General features: G+C 38.3%; 1 protein-coding gene across 3 annotated transcripts in view; it reads left to right on the forward strand.

Moving 5' to 3' along the window:
* The window catches only part of PSMA8 (proteasome 20S subunit alpha 8), a 47,575-nt gene extending 37,723 nt beyond the window's left edge, over positions 1–9,852 (forward strand). For all 3 annotated transcript variants that reach the window (XM_046025738.1, XM_046025739.1, XM_046025741.1), the window contains exons 5-7: positions 6,775–6,894; positions 7,017–7,079; positions 9,760–9,852. In XM_046025738.1, the coding sequence (XP_045881694.1) occupies positions 6,775–6,894; positions 7,017–7,079; positions 9,760–9,852 (276 nt within the window). The remainder of the gene's footprint in view (positions 1–6,774; positions 6,895–7,016; positions 7,080–9,759) is intronic.
* The last annotated feature ends 5,873 nt before the right edge of the window (positions 9,853–15,725 follow it).

Raw genomic sequence — 15,725 nt, forward strand, 5'->3', positions numbered from 1 at the left:
AATGTTGATTTCTAGGTTGTCTTTCTTGCCCTCTAGCAGTTCTTGGGCTACTTCTCTCCATTATCAAGTGTCATGTGTTACGTGCTTCCAGAGGGCAGATTCGTTTTAACCTTAGTTAAAACAAAACACGTGGAAAGGCCAATTTCTTCACTAAGTATGTTCCAAATTGATAAATATGATTTTTGGATGATATTCACTTGGTTTATCCTTGTCCTTTTTTCTTAGATTGTCACAGAAATCAGAAAAAAGGGTGGGGATGAGAAAGAACTAGGAAGCGGGATACATAGTGCCCCTTAAAAAGGGGAGGGGGTGGGAGGGATGGGGTGGCTGGGTGATGGACACTGGGGAGGGTATGTGCTATGATGAGTGCTTTGAATTGTGTAAGATGGATGAATCACATGTGCCCCTAAAACAAAAAATACATTATATGCTAATAAAAAAACAGTGGTGGCAGAGGAAAAAAAAAATCTATAACAAAAGACATCTGAAAACTTTTTTATTTTACATAGTTGTTACACAAGACTCAGGAGTTAAGTGATTTTTTTTTTTAAGTTCACACCACTAGTTAATAACAAAGCTGTCATTAGAACTCAGGGTCTTCTGCTTTATTAGTACAGTGTTCCTTCTATTACATCAAGTTTATTCTGATATCTAGTCTTGAAAAATAGAGAAAAATCTTCTGACTTAATTTCTGTTTGAGGGAGACTATATATGGCACTTTAGCCATGAGATCAGGTGTTTGTTTGTTTTTGTTTTTGTTTTTTTATTTCTATGTTTTGATTTTTACTCTGACCTACTAGTATACCAGTAGCCTGATAAAGTGATACAATGGGCTATTGAGGACACAGCTATGGTACCATGTGGTGACAATACTTTGTAGTGCTAGGATGTAGTTTTTTGTTGTTTTTTTTTTAATTTTTTTTTTTAATTTATTTATTTGACAGAGAGAAATCACAAGTAGGCAGAGAGGCAGGCAGAGAGAGAGGAGGAAGCAGGCTCCCCGCCAAGCAGAGAGCCCGATATGGGACTCGATCCCAGGACCCCGAGACCATGACCCGGGCCGAAGGCAGAGGCCTCAACCCACTGAGCCACCCAGGCGCCCGCTAGGATGTAGTTTTACAAGGTACAGATAGGGGACATGTGAAGTGGGCAGTAGAAATAGAAAATCAAAATATAAACTGGCCACATGACCTGTAGCAGAAATGAGAACAGAAATCACTGATACAAGCTCTTTGGTTCGTTGGGGTTCTTTATCTGACATTTAACACAAACTTTTTTTTTTTTTAAGATCATGGTCCATTACATATTCTGCCTTACTAGATTACAGAGCCTTCCATTAGCTTTTTTTCATTTCACATGAGAATACGAAGAGAGTTCTAGACATCTCCTCCCCAGTCCCATTGTATAATAGTTACTTTATTTCCCTTGATAATCAGAATAAATCATAGCATCCTCACAGTAACCCATTATTTGCCTACTGGTTCAAAGGCAGGTGTCCAAAACTGCCAACAGGCAGTCTCAGCTTCTAGTCCAGTGACATTGTTATATCCCCTAGCAGAACACTGCCTCTTCTCCCTTCCCCACCACCCCAACAACTTGGGAATTAGGACCTTTAATACAATCCAAGAGGCAAAAATTTTATTGGTGCCCCATTAGGGGTTTAATGAGACAGGTATCCCTTGATTCCTAGATCTGTGGCTATGAAAGAAGGAAGTTACTGGTTCCCATGTCAGGGCACATACAGGATCTTAGCTCCATAAGATTCTACTGCTATAACTGAGTCTTCAGTTGGCTATTCCCCGTTTTTATCAGGTTGGCTTCTTTAGAATCAGAGAACATGAAACATAAACCAGTGAATCCCATGACCATAAGTATATTCTCTCACTTCCTCCTTGGTCATCAGCAGTGTTTTGTAGGATATCATGATAGCAAAGAAAGCACTCAGCAAGTTCACAGAAGGTGGGCCATTTGGTACAGAGAAGGGAAACTCATATCCAGAGTCAGTTTCTCTTCTACTGAGGGCATACAGCTGCCTTCCATAACAGAAGAATCTCAAGAAATCAGTTAGTAGCTCATGGGTGCCTGGGTGGCTCAGGCAGTTGAGCATCTGTCTTCGGCTCAGGTCATGATCCCAGGATCCTGGGATCAAGCCCAAGCCAGTTGCCCTGCTCGGTGGAGAACCTGCTTCTTCCTCTCCCTCCAGCCCTACCTCCCCCCACCCCCGACTCATTCTCTCTCTTTCTCTCTCTCTCTCTCACACTCTTGCTCTCTATCTCAAATAAATAAATAAAATCTTAAAAAAAATCCATTAGCCCAGTAGTTCTGGCAGTATCCAGACCAGTAGTGAGGGGACACTCTATTTGAAATATTTTTTCTTCTTTATATGTTTTCATATTGCAGAAAGCTTTTTTTTAATGTGGAGTAACAGATTCTGGGGTTTGGCACATTACATTAAATTGAATTAATCAAAAATTCTCCTGCTATAACCATTAAAAAGCCAGAATGATCATTAACATGTTTTTAATGCATAGCTGAACTCCCGAAAAAGACTGAAAATCCTAAGGGGCCAGAAATGAAGAAGGAATTGAGTACCAGAGCAGTAAGCATGTGAGTTGATATCTCTGTACTTAGGAATATCGTAGTGTAGGATTCCCAAAGATAATTACCGTCAAAAGTTACAAAGTAAAATATGTTAATAGTCTATAATTTAACAAATAATCAGTCTATACATTATGTATCAAATATTGTTCTAGGTTTGGGGATACAGAGGTGACAAAAAAAGGTACAGATGATGTTTATGTAGTATAAGTCCTATGGGGGAAAAAGAGATCAAGGTTAGGAGGATAGAGTGTGATTAGTAGGTAAAGTAGTCAGGGAAAGCACCTTTAAAAAGGTGATATTTAAAGAGTCCTGGAGAAAGTAAAGAAGCAGGCCAGGTACTTATTTCTGTGGTATTCCAAACAGAGGAACCAATCAGGATGAAATTCCAAGATGGCAGTATGTTCCATATCTACAAGATATCAAGCTCTGTGTAGAGCATATGACTGTGCTGTGGTGAATCCAGAAAGATAGTCATGAGGGATGAGTAACAGAGGTAGGAGGGGCTAGATCTTGCAGGATCTGAAGGCCACGGATAGCACTTGAATATTAAAGAGAGTGATGTAGTGGTGGCTGGGTGGCTCAGTCAGTTAAGTGTCTGCCTTTGGCTCAGGTTATGATCCCAGGGTCCTGGGATCAAGCCCTGCATCAGGCTCCCTGCTCAGTGGGGAGTCTGCTTCTCCTTCTGCCTCCCCCTTCCCATACCCACCCCTGCTTGTGCTTGCTTTCTCTCAAATAAATAAATAAAATATTTTAAAATAATTAAAAAATAAGAAGAATAAGAAGAAAGCCATTTGAGGTTTTAACATATTAAAGTAACATGATCTAACTTAACTATTTTTAAAGGATCTGTGTGGCTGCTGTATTGAGAACAGACTATACAGTGAGGTAGAAGCAAGCAAAAAAATTAGGAGACTGTATCAAATAATAATCCAGGCAAGACCTGATACAGATCAGTATTGGATCAGTGGAAGGTGGGGAAGGATCCAGCATAGTCTATGAAGAAGGAGAACCCAGAGGAGGGATGTCCCAGATCAAACGTGAAAACGGTATTCCAAGAAGAGTTAATCAGCTGAGCTACAGCCACTGATGGGTCAGGTAAAAAGTGAAATGATTGGATAGGGTGATGATCAGGTCATGGCTGACCTTGACAAGACATCTCATAGTGATAAATCTTGGTTGGAGTGGATATAAAAGAGCTAGGAAAGATCAAGATTCATCAGGCTTTCATACTTTCTATAGAAGACCACACAAAATGTAACCATTGTATTACTCATCAGCTAAGAAATTCTAATAGTAAATAAAGTATTCCTGCCAAAATGATCTTCTTTATTAATTTTTAATCTTTTTTTAAAAGATTTTATTTATTAATTTGACAGGGAGAGATCACAAGTAGGCAGAGCAGCAGGCAGGGGGCAGGGGGGGAGGGAAGCAGGCTCCCCACTGAGCAGAGAGCCGGACACTGGGCTCGATCCCAGGACCCTGGGATCATGACCTGAGTCAAAGGCAGAGGCTTAACCCACTGAGCCACCCAGGTGCCCCATCAATTTTTAGTCTTTTTTTTTTTTTAAAGATCTTATTTATTTTACTTAAAAGAGAGAGAGAGAACATGTATAACCCTGGGGGAGGGGCAGAGGTAGAGGGAGTAGCAAACTCCCCACTAAGCAGGGAGTCTAGCACTGTGCCATCCCAGAACCCTGAGATCATTCATGCCCTGAGCCAAAGACAGACACTTAACCAATTGAGCCACCCAGGTGCCCCATCAATTTTTGTTCTGTATATCTTTAAGGTATACAAAATTTATCTGTGAGGTATTCTGGCTCCAAACAACAGAGATGAGATGATTCTTAACACATAACAATTTACTTTTCTCATTTAACGAAAAGTTTAAAGGCAGACAGTTGCTGTTGTTTGTCTCTTTTATTATCTTACTCTTTTATTTTTTATTATCTTTATCTTATCTTTATTATCTTTTATTTTTTATTATCTTAGTCTTTGCCCATGTGCTCGGAGTGGCTGCTAGATCTCCAGCCAACCTGTCTGCATTCCAGGCAATAAAGGTTTCACAAGTTCTACCCATTTATTTCCACTCACATATTCCTCTTGGTAACCAAGACTAGGAAATGATGCTTTTCAGCAGGCATATTGCCTAGTGTCATAAAGGAAGAATGGATATTGGAGATGGCTGCTAATAATTTTTGCCATAGAAAATTATCATTAATCATTGTAGGCATGCAGGAAAAAACATTGCAAAACTAAGAGTCTGTTGGGATGGATTTGGAGGGAAGAAGATTTTAGGAAACCAGTCAAGTAGGTAAGAATTAAAGAAGTTTATATTGCCAATTAGAAGAAATGGACAGGAAAGTCACCAGAAATTTATAAGGTAACCTTCTAAGGGTTCATTGAGATTTCTGGATAAACCCCTTCCTTATATCCTTCCTCTCTGGGCAACAACTAGTTACCCCCGAAAAGCTAGTAGCAAATAATACTTCAAAGTCATACCATTTTGAAGTCTTTACATTTGATCTTAGTGAAATTTCAAAGCTACAAAATTTAATTTAAAACTTCACAGCTGTTTTTTTAACCCTCTGAAATATAAAGGAATAGAAAAAGTTCTGTGAAGTAAAAATAATATTCTGCTCACCAGAACAATACACTGTCGTGGAGTACAAAAGGTATGCTTTCATGCTCACTTCCTAACATCTCTTTTGCGATCTCTTTCCTATAATCATAATACTAACCATAACCAGTTAGAACTAAGACATGCCCTTATTCAATGCCAGGATCCTTGAACACAAGGATGGGCCTTTCTGCTGGTTCTTTCCTCTCTCTAAAGTCATCATAGCAAAGGGGCATGTGGCAGCATAGCATCAGAGGTCAGAGCTTAGAGTGTCAATTTAGACTACCTGGTTTCAAAGCTCAGCTCTTCTATTTATCCCCTCTGTGCTCTTGGGCAAGATTATTTAAAACACTGGTTCACAAATAAGGGTGATTTTGTACCCCCTAAGAGACATTTGGCAATATCCAGAAACATGTTTGGTTGTCACAACTGGGGTGGGGAGTGCTACTAACATCTAGTGGATAGAGGCTGCTAAACATCCTACAGTGCACAGGACAGACCCCCACAGCAAAAAAAAAATTATTCAGTCCAAAATGTTAATAGTGCTGAAGTTGATAAACTTATTTTAACCTTTCCAAGCCCCCATTTCTTCATTCATGAATTGGAGTTTATAATAGTAACTATTCAGTTATTTTTGTGATGGCTAAAGGAAATAATCCATGTAAAATGCTTAGCATAGTGCCTGGCACATCAGTGCTCCCTTATATAAGAATTGCTATTCTCGGGGCGCCTGGGTGGCTCAGTGGATTAAGCCTCTGCCTTCGGCTCAGGTCATGATCTCGGAGTCCTGGGATCGAGCCCCGCATCAGGCTCTCTGCTCTGCAGGGAGCCTACTTCCTCCTCTCTCTCTGCCTGCCTCTCTGCCTACTTGTGATCTCTATCTGTCAAATAAATAAAATCTTAAAAAAAAAAGAATTGCTATTCTCATCCTCATTATCATCACTAATACTTGCCTAGATATTTAGACTGAATTAAAAGAACATGCCTTAGACCACCTGTGGCTATGAAGCCAGGGCATGTGATGAAAATTTCTAAAGAACAAAGAAAAATGCAGAATAGAATGGAAGAATCTTTTCTCCCTTATAGAATGAAAGATAATCAATAATTAGGTGACCACTTTCTTCTAAGTTCTAAGAAAATGATGCACACAGTCCTATTCATGCAAACAGCTTTCTTCTTCAGGTCGATGTCCTTTTTATCCTTTTCTCTTTCTTCCTTTGGTACTATATTGCAAAGTCCTACCTCCTTTCCTCTGTACATCTTTTGAATTTCAACTCTTTCAGTCTTCCCTGGTTATCAAGGACTTGGGAGCCATTAAAGTAGTAGAAGGCATTGACCAGGACAAGGCACTGGGATGTTTGAAGATAAGTCACACCACCATTATGGATCATTCACGTAGTAACAAAATGAGCTGCCAAAATGTTTGCTAAGTTTTCAAAACTACAATTTTCATTTGGTAATTATACTAAGAAATATCTCAGTAAACTTTAAACACTGAGTAACCATAAATTCTTTCATATTGCAATGATATTAATAATTATCTTTTATTTTTCAAGGCAAATGCAATAGGCCGAAGTGCTAAAACTGTCCGAGAATTTCTAGAAAAAAATTACACAGAAGATGCTATAGCAAACGACAATGAGGCTATCAAATTAGCAATAAGAGCTTTGCTAGAAGTAAGTGATCTAATAAAGCATAGTCAGAAGAACATGGGGAGAGAAGATCTTTTCTTATCTACTTCCTTACTAAAAATAAGATTTGCTGAAGTAATTTTAATATTGTGCTTATTCTACATTAGGTTGTCCAGTCTGGTGGAAAAAACATTGAACTTGCTGTAATAAGAAGAAACCAGCCTTTGAAAGTAAGTCATTAACCAAAGAGGAAAAAACATCTGTAATATAATGCAATTTGACCCATTAGGATCCCACAACTGACATTATGATGTAATCTGTTTTGTTTCTACAGGCTAATGTTCACTAATTTGTATGTGTTTATTGCAAGCAGTTACCTATCTCTGGTCCTTTGTGAAGACTTAGAGGAGCTGAGATTTATATGTTGGCTTACCCCATTTAGTATATATTCTTTTAAGTAGGAACCCCCACTGAGTCAGTCATATATGGGATTAGTATATACATTGTCTATGGACATTTATTCCCACCTCCACATACAGCATACCTTGGAGATACTGAGGATTCAGTTCCAACCACCACTATTAAAACAATATTGCAATAAAGCAAGTCAAATGAATTTTTTGGTTTCCCAATACATATAAAAGTTATGTTTACAATATTAAGAGCCATTGTCTCTTAAGTGTGCATTATGTCTAAAAAATGTACATAATTTAAAAATACAGTGCTAAAAAATGCTAACCAGCATTTGAGCTATCAGTGAGTCATAATTACTGATCACAGATCACCATAACAAATATAATAGTAATGAAAAAATATGAAATATTGCAAGAATTAACAAAATGTGAAACAGATACAAAGTAAGCAAATGCTGTTGGGAAAATGGTGCCAATAAACTTGATTGACCTAGGGTTGCCACAGACCTTGAATTTGTAACAAGCACAGGGGCGCCTGAGTCGGGAGAGCATGCAACTCTTGATCTCGGGGTCCTGAGCTCAAGTCCCATGTTGGGCAGAGCGCTTACTTAAAAAAGAAAAGAAGCCCAGCAATTTATTAAAAATGTAGAATCTGCAAAGCACAATCAAAACAAGGTATTTCTATAAGGAGCAGTTCATCTCCCTATCTTTCTAGATCTTTTGAAATCAAGATATTCTTCCTGGTGGTGTCGTTCAGCTATTGTGTGTATAACTGTTGGGCCTCCAGGCTTCTAACATAGTGTTAGCTTTCATTATGTCAAAAAACCTCCACCCCTTGACTTTTTTTTTTAATCTATTTTCTACTGTTTTTAAAAAAAATCTATTTTCTCACTTTTCACTTAAAAATGCCTTGAGGGGCACATGAGCATCTGCCTTCAGCTCAAGGTAATGATCTCAGGGTCCTGGGATCAAGCCCCCATTGGGCTCTCTGCTCAGCACAGTCTGCTTCTCCCTCTCTGGTCTCTCTCTCTCTCAATATCTCTCTCTCAAATAAATAAAAACCTTAAAAAAAAAGTGCCTTGAGCCTCTGTAAGACTTAAATTTTAATACCTACTGTGATAACCTTTCTGTATTTCTTTGTGGCAAGACTGGCATTATTCTTTATGTACCCTTTGTTAGCCATTATGGGTTAAAACCACTGAACCACAAAATAAATGGTCCAGAGTACTATGTCAGAGGACTCACTGGTAAAGAACATCTGAAATGTGGTTCATGCTTGTTCCTCAGGTAGGACTATACACAGTGCAGTCTGCCAGCTGTCTAGGTGAGAGTGTAAAAAGCAGTTACAGCATGGGAAACTATATGAAAAGTATACTAAAAAGGATAATTTTACATATACGTTTGTTTTGAAGGAAATACTTCAAGAGGAAATAGTGTTAAAATCAGTGTTGGATGGAGCGGTGGGGTTTTTGTTTTCTGAGTTGCATAGTTGCCTTGTTGGACACCACATTCCCACTGTTTATTAGCCAACCAGTAGATGGGAATACGAGGAATGAGAGAAACAGGAAGAGAGGTGTTGGTTCTGCCCCTGCACAGCCCCACAAAAATAACCATGATGCTGAGCACAAGGTGTGGAGATGAGAACTGGGCCATGCTGTCACCCCTGCTGTCTAGGGTCTCGGAACAGACATGCCACAGCACAAGGACACAAAAGCAAGAGGCCAGTGTTACCTCTCCAGTTCCAGCTCCAGCACATACATATATACCCAAATGGTCAAACCCACCCAGTCATGCATATATTTCTTACTGATGCGTGGTAGGATAATAGAAGCACTGGCAGCAAAGTTAGACTCCCTCCCCCGTGCTGTTTCAGGAAATGCTGTGTGGCAGATAGGGCATGGCCTTTGAACTAGATAGACCTGGGTTTAAGTTTAGAGTTAGATAGACCTAAGTTCCAGCAAATTGATATATTTAATAGTATGACCTTGAGAAAGTTGTTCCTATCTTTAATTTTAAATATAATAAAATGTATTTATATAAAATAAAAGCTATTTTTGCTTTACACTTAGCGAGGGAATTGTAAACAAAGCAGTGTAAGTCATCTTTTCCCTACTCTCTGGATATTCTGATGGCTGATACCCTATCAGATAATCACACAGTGGTATGGAGAGGGGACTTCAATAATGAGTTACTTGCTCATGAACAGAATAAGCTGGCATTAAAATGTTTTCAGAATTATATGCATATAAGGGATATGTAATGCAATATAACACTTTGCCCTGCTTTTTTAGCACAATAGTGGAAATATCATAGAGTTCAGATTTTGTCCATATTTGTTACAAGTATTTTGCTTATATGTACTTCATTATATATTTGAAGATATAAAATTAAAGTTTAAATAGAAAATATAAATGTATAAAATATAATTGGTTTCTTCATATTGGAAATATTTAGAAATTACTGGTATAATTGAAATTGCTTTTTAAAATATTTTCAGATGTTTAGTGCCAAAGAAATTGAATTACAAGTAACTGAAATAGAAAAGGAAAAGGAAGAAGCAGAGAAGAAAAAATCCAAGAAGACTACCTAATTCTTAGGATGAACATTAGAAGCCTGTAATGTTCTTTGTACTCCTTGGAATTACTTAGTGAAATTTTAAAGGAATAAGTTGGTTTGTGGCATTACATTTACTAGTTATGTGCTGTTTTGAGGATGCCACATTTGTGGCTGTCTACAGTCCGCTATATGGACAAACATATCTTTGTATGAAAATTTTCTTTGAAAAGACATTTCAGTAATTTTTAAAAGCAGTCGTAATTCTACATAAGCCTGAGACTATACTTAATAACTTTTCTAGTGTGTTACTTTTCTTCATCTGTGTAAATTTAAGGGAAAAACTGTAATTTTAAAAAATTAGTAATTTATTAAAAAATTTAAATAAAAATTAAAAATTTGTTGATGTTTGAGTATTGACTATCAGGTACACAGATAGCTATTGCAAAATAAATTGAATCTTGAGTTGTACTTCTAGATGAATGATAAAAACATCCTTATATTGATTAATTGCCAATATTTTATCAGAGCCTTCTTCATTTTTAAACATTCATCATTATTTATTTTACTTCTGTCATTTTTTTAAGTTGCAGTATGTTATTTTTTCATGGAAGATATTAAAGACCTAATCTAAATAGGCAGCTAAAATAAAGTCTGGTAAGGGCTTATAAGGGCATCTGAATAGGGTACTATATATAGGAAAACAAGGACAGAAATGAATACATAAAATTCTTGGTTTCAATTTTTATTTTATCATAAGAATGTCCAGTGTATTAGATTTGTTACATGTTCCCTTGGCTGTCCCAGTGCTTACTATGTGCTTAGCATTGAACCAGGCTTATTGGGAGTAACAAAAGAGAAAAAGTGACCCCTGTCCACAGAGAGGGCCAACAAAAACAATGTGCTTAATGCCTCTAATGAGGTTATATTTTTTAAGACATAGGATATTAATAGGCATAAAAACAACAGCCTATATATCTTACTATTTTAGAGCTTTGTCTTTTTTCTCTTTTTGATGTTCTTTTTGAAAACAAGAAGGAGAGAGTTTAGGTTTTTGCAGAGGAATGAAAAGCTCAGGGTAGAAAGTAAAGAAAAGAATCAGTTTGGATAAACAGCTATCATACGAAGATCTCAGCCATTGGTAGTTGTAGTGTTCTGAAGCAAGGGAAAAGTAAAAAGCAGAGTCAGAATTTTAAGAGATACAAAGACCTTAACAAGGCCACCTCGCTGGTATTCCTCTTGTCTTGTACGAAATTCCTGTGGCCTGCTGCTGGTTCACTTCACTTCCTCAGACAAAAAGACTGCAGGGCATTTTCTAGGCAGATGGACAATCTGTATTCCACTCTGGCTTTACCCTGACTGCCTTTCTGGTATCATTGGAACCATGGAATCTTGTGGCTCCCTGTACTCTTCTTGTTTTGTTTTGGTGTACTATGATTCTTGACTTAGAGTCATACTATACCCTTCCTTTTTAAAACAGAATCAAAGACAAATACTTGTTCCCTGTCACTTCCTGGCTCCTCTGAACTTTCCAGAGGCAAAAGTGATTCCCAAGTAGAAGGCCTGATAAATAAAATTTTGATTACTTTGGAAAAACAACCCCACAACTTGATAATGATCAGCTCCCACTCAAGGAATCGCTTTCAACACATGCATACCCAACATACAAAATAAAGGGCAGGGTGTTCATGTTACCCTACTGTCCTGCAGTGAGCACATTGTGAATCCTTGATGCTCTTGAAACAATATTTGACAATAAATATTTGATAAATACTGAGTGCTTTAAGTGGCAGACACTGTTAGATGTTAGTGATATAGTGGTAAAGAGCAGACTCTTATTTGTCCTCATTACTATGTAGTGAAAAGGCAGGCATTAAACCAAAATAATCATAATTACAATTGGGATTAATGCTGTGAAGCTTCGAGTCTGTTTTCCCTACTAAACTAGAAGTTCTTCAGGAAGGGAGGGCTGGGATTTACCTCTCTTTCATCTTTATTTCTACAGCTTGCCTATGGTTAAGACTTAATACATGCTTGTTGAGCGTGTTAATTTGCAGACTTTGTTGCAAATATCAGAAATTGGGAGTGGGGAGAGGAATCATCTAATTTCTCACTTGTTGTAGAAGCCAATTTGCTCATTTCTTTGCCCCTGGTTGAACATTATAGTGATGGGAAGACATCACATAGTCAATGAGTATAGTGCAGGCAGGACCCTTGAAAGGATTCCAACCCTGGTGAAATAAAAATGGGAGGACTTCAGGAAGAGAGGAATGCGTTGTTATGGCCCTGGGAAGCCTTTTAGAAGGTGCAGTAATTTGAAGTTACATTGCCTAAGCACCCATGCCTAATTGAACATTCCCTTTGTGCCAGGTACCAGAAATGAAGAAGATATGGTCCTTGTACTGAAAAGGTCATAGTGCCAAATAATTGAGCCCATTCTGACAAGTTATATGAATAATGAAAAGTGTGTTTCCCTTATAATCTGTGAATCTATTTTTTTTAGAGACTTATGGGGCACCTGGGTGGCTCAGTGGGTTAAAGCCTCTGCCTTCTGCTCAGGTCATGATCTCAGGGTTCTGGGATCAAGCCCCTCATGGGGCTCTACTCAGCAGGGAGCCTGCTTCCTCCCTCTCTCTCTGCCTGCCTCTCTGCCTACTTGTGATCTCTGTCTGTCAAATAAATAAATAAATAAATATAATAAATAAATAAATAAATAAATAACAAATAAATAAATAAATAAAGTCTTAAAAAAGGGAGATTTTATTTACTTGTCAGCACAAGCAGGGGGAGGAGCAGGTAGAGGGAGAAGCAGGCTCCTCACTGAGCAGGGATCCCAGGATCCTGGGATCCTGGGATCATGACCTGAGCCAAAGTCAGACACTTAACTGACTGAGCGACTCAGGCTTCCCTAATCTGTGAATTTACTATGAAGCATGTTGCTAATCGTTCTGGAGTAATTTATTTAAATCTTCCCTAGTAAATGTAGCACACAACACCAGATCTTTTAAAAAGGAAATGAGACCTATTTTAAATGAGACCAATTTAAAGAAGGTGGTGATATCTCTCTCTGTCTCCCAATTTCCACCTCCAATCTGAGGACAGGACCGTCTATACCTCTGGATGAATTTGGCTATAAATAGATAAAATGTTAGTGACTCTTCTCTGTACCACTGCTCAGCTCTGTGGATTCCATGCTTCTTAACTGGGGGTAATAGGGACACATCATTCAAATTGTATGGTTGTAATTCCACCCCTTGTTTTTATTTAATAAGTACTCACATAATACTGCATATGAGACACTTGAGTTCTTTACAAGCATTAACTCATTTAATTCTCTTAACTCTCACAAGACACATAATTGATGTACATATGCTGATGCTTATAATGCTTTGCCATCACAGCTGTCCCTCAAAATGGACACATTTCCCCACATCCCTCCCCACAAAGCTGTTTCAGGACAGGACTTCTTTTTTTTTTTTTTTTTTTAAGATTTTATTTATTTATTTGACAACAGAGATCACAAGTAGGCAGAAAGGCAGGCAGAGAGAGAGGGGCACAGGCTCCCCGCTGAGCAGAGAGCCCCATGTGGGGCTTGATCCCAGGACCCTAGGATCATGACCAGAGCCGAAGGCAGAGGCTTTAACCCACTGAACCACCCAGGTGCCCCCAGGACAGGACTTCTATATCTCACTGGCTTTATTCTACCTGTAACAGGCATGAGGGTCAGACTGTTTTGGCTCAATTGCTTTATTTTACTTTTATTTTATTTTATTTTACTTTATTTTATTTATTTTACTTTACTAAGTATAATTTTGACCAGGTTTCACTGACCTGCACAATGCAATTTTTTGTTTAATGTGAAGTTTTAACCAAAACAGAATCCAACGTGCTTGCTTTTTAAAATGTCATTTTTACTTCTTTTACTGAAAGTTCCCTGATACTTAAGCACTTTGTGTTTTTTCTGGCTCAGATCCTCAAGGTGAGATAATCACAAACATTTGGTTTTAGTAATCAGCTAAGCAATTTCACTTTGTATCACTGGGTTATGGTTAACTAGGCAGTCTGAAAAATCTCCCATTATAGGCATAGAAAGGCTGGATGAAATCTAACAAACATCCTTTTAAATGCATAACTGAGCTCACAAGGGAAATCCCTAGAGGCCAAAATGAGAAAGGGATTGAAAATCAGAGAAGGCATTTTGATAGATGCTGATGCTGCCCCGTGTGTATTGGCATAAAGAATGAAAGCAAACTAAGAATCAGGAAACAGGACATCTAGAAACACAGCCACTCTTGCTGGGGTACTTGGTTTATGGCAGTATTGCATATCAGTGGGTAAGGGATGAGCTCTTCAGTAAATGGTGACAGGACAACTGAATATCCATTTGAAAAGAAAACTGGACCTCTACTTCATTCTATTAAAATCAATTCCAGACTAATTAAAGACCTAAACATAAAAGATAAAACTTTTAGAAGACAATACAGGAAAATTTCTTTAAGATCTCGGCGGTATAAGGAAAGATTTTTCTAAACAAAATACAATAAATGCTAACACGTAAGGAAAAGTTTGATAATTCAACTACCTGAAAATACAAGCTCTTCTACACCAAAAGATAAAGAAGGTGAAAAGACAGGCCAAAAAGAAGAGAAGATATTTGTAATATTACAACCAATAAAAGCTATGTGTCTGGAATTTATAAAGAACTATTGATTCAAAGGAATGAAAATACAATGCAACCTGTATATATACATATGTATATATGAAGTAATCAAATGTTAATAAATGAATGAATGACAATGTATTCACACAGCAGCATACCATATTGCAGGGGAAAGTCACTACAGCTACATGCATCAATATGGACCCATCTCAAAAATATCACACTGAGCAAAAACGAAAGCCAATTCTGAGAAAGTATACACAACGTAATGTTTGCAGAAAGCCTCAAGACCTATAAAACGAAATATTATGTTTGAAAGATACAACGTTTGAGGTAAAACTGAAGAAAAGCAAGGGAATAGTTACTGCAAAACTCAGGAGAGTGAAAGAGTATGGTACCTCTGATGGGAGCTGGGAGAGCAAGGCACAAAGACTGGTGCCAGCAATGACTCTATCATCACTCCATATAGATTTTTTAGTAGCTATTGAGGGGTTATACAAATGCCTCATCTGAGGGGCACCTGGGTGGCTCAGTTGGTTGAGCAACTGCCTTTGGCTCAGGTCATGATCCTGGAATCCCAGGATCAAGTCCCACATTGGGCTCCCTGCTCAGCAGGGAGTCAGCTTCTCCCTCTGACCGTCTCCCCTCTCACATTCTCTCTCTCAAATAAATAAAATCTTTAAAAACAATGCCTTATCTGATTAAAAGTTACAGGGTTTTTCACTGTGTTTTTAATAGAGGGTTATAAAGGTACTTTGTGTTTTACATATCACAAAGACAACAGGTGAGGAGAATTTTTTTTAAGATCTTGATTTCAGGGGCGCCCGGGTGGCTCAGTGGGTTAAAGCCTCTGCCTTCAGCTCAGGTCATGATCCCGGGGTTCTGGGATCGAGCCCCGCGTCGGGCTCTCTGCTTTGCGGACAGCCTGCTTCCTCCTCTCTCTCTCTCTGCCTGCCTCTCTACCTACTTGTGATCTCTGTCTGTCAAATAAATAAAATCTTAAAAAAAAAAAAAAATCTTGATTTCAAGGGGCGCTTGAGTGGCTCAGTGGGTTAAAGCCTCTGCCTTCAGCTCAGGTCATGATCCCAGGGTCCTGGGATTGAGCCCCGCGTCGGGCTCTCTGCTCAGCGGAGAGCCTGCTTCTTCCTCTCTCTCTGCCTGCCTCTCTGCCTACCTGTGATATCTCTCTGTCAAAGAAATAAATAAATCTTAAAAAAAAAAAAGATCTTGATTTCAAAAGGCATATATCA

Source organism: Meles meles, chromosome 12 (genome assembly GCF_922984935.1).
Source record: "Meles meles chromosome 12, mMelMel3.1 paternal haplotype, whole genome shotgun sequence".
In the NCBI taxonomy this organism is placed as follows: Eukaryota; Metazoa; Chordata; class Mammalia; order Carnivora; family Mustelidae; genus Meles; species Meles meles.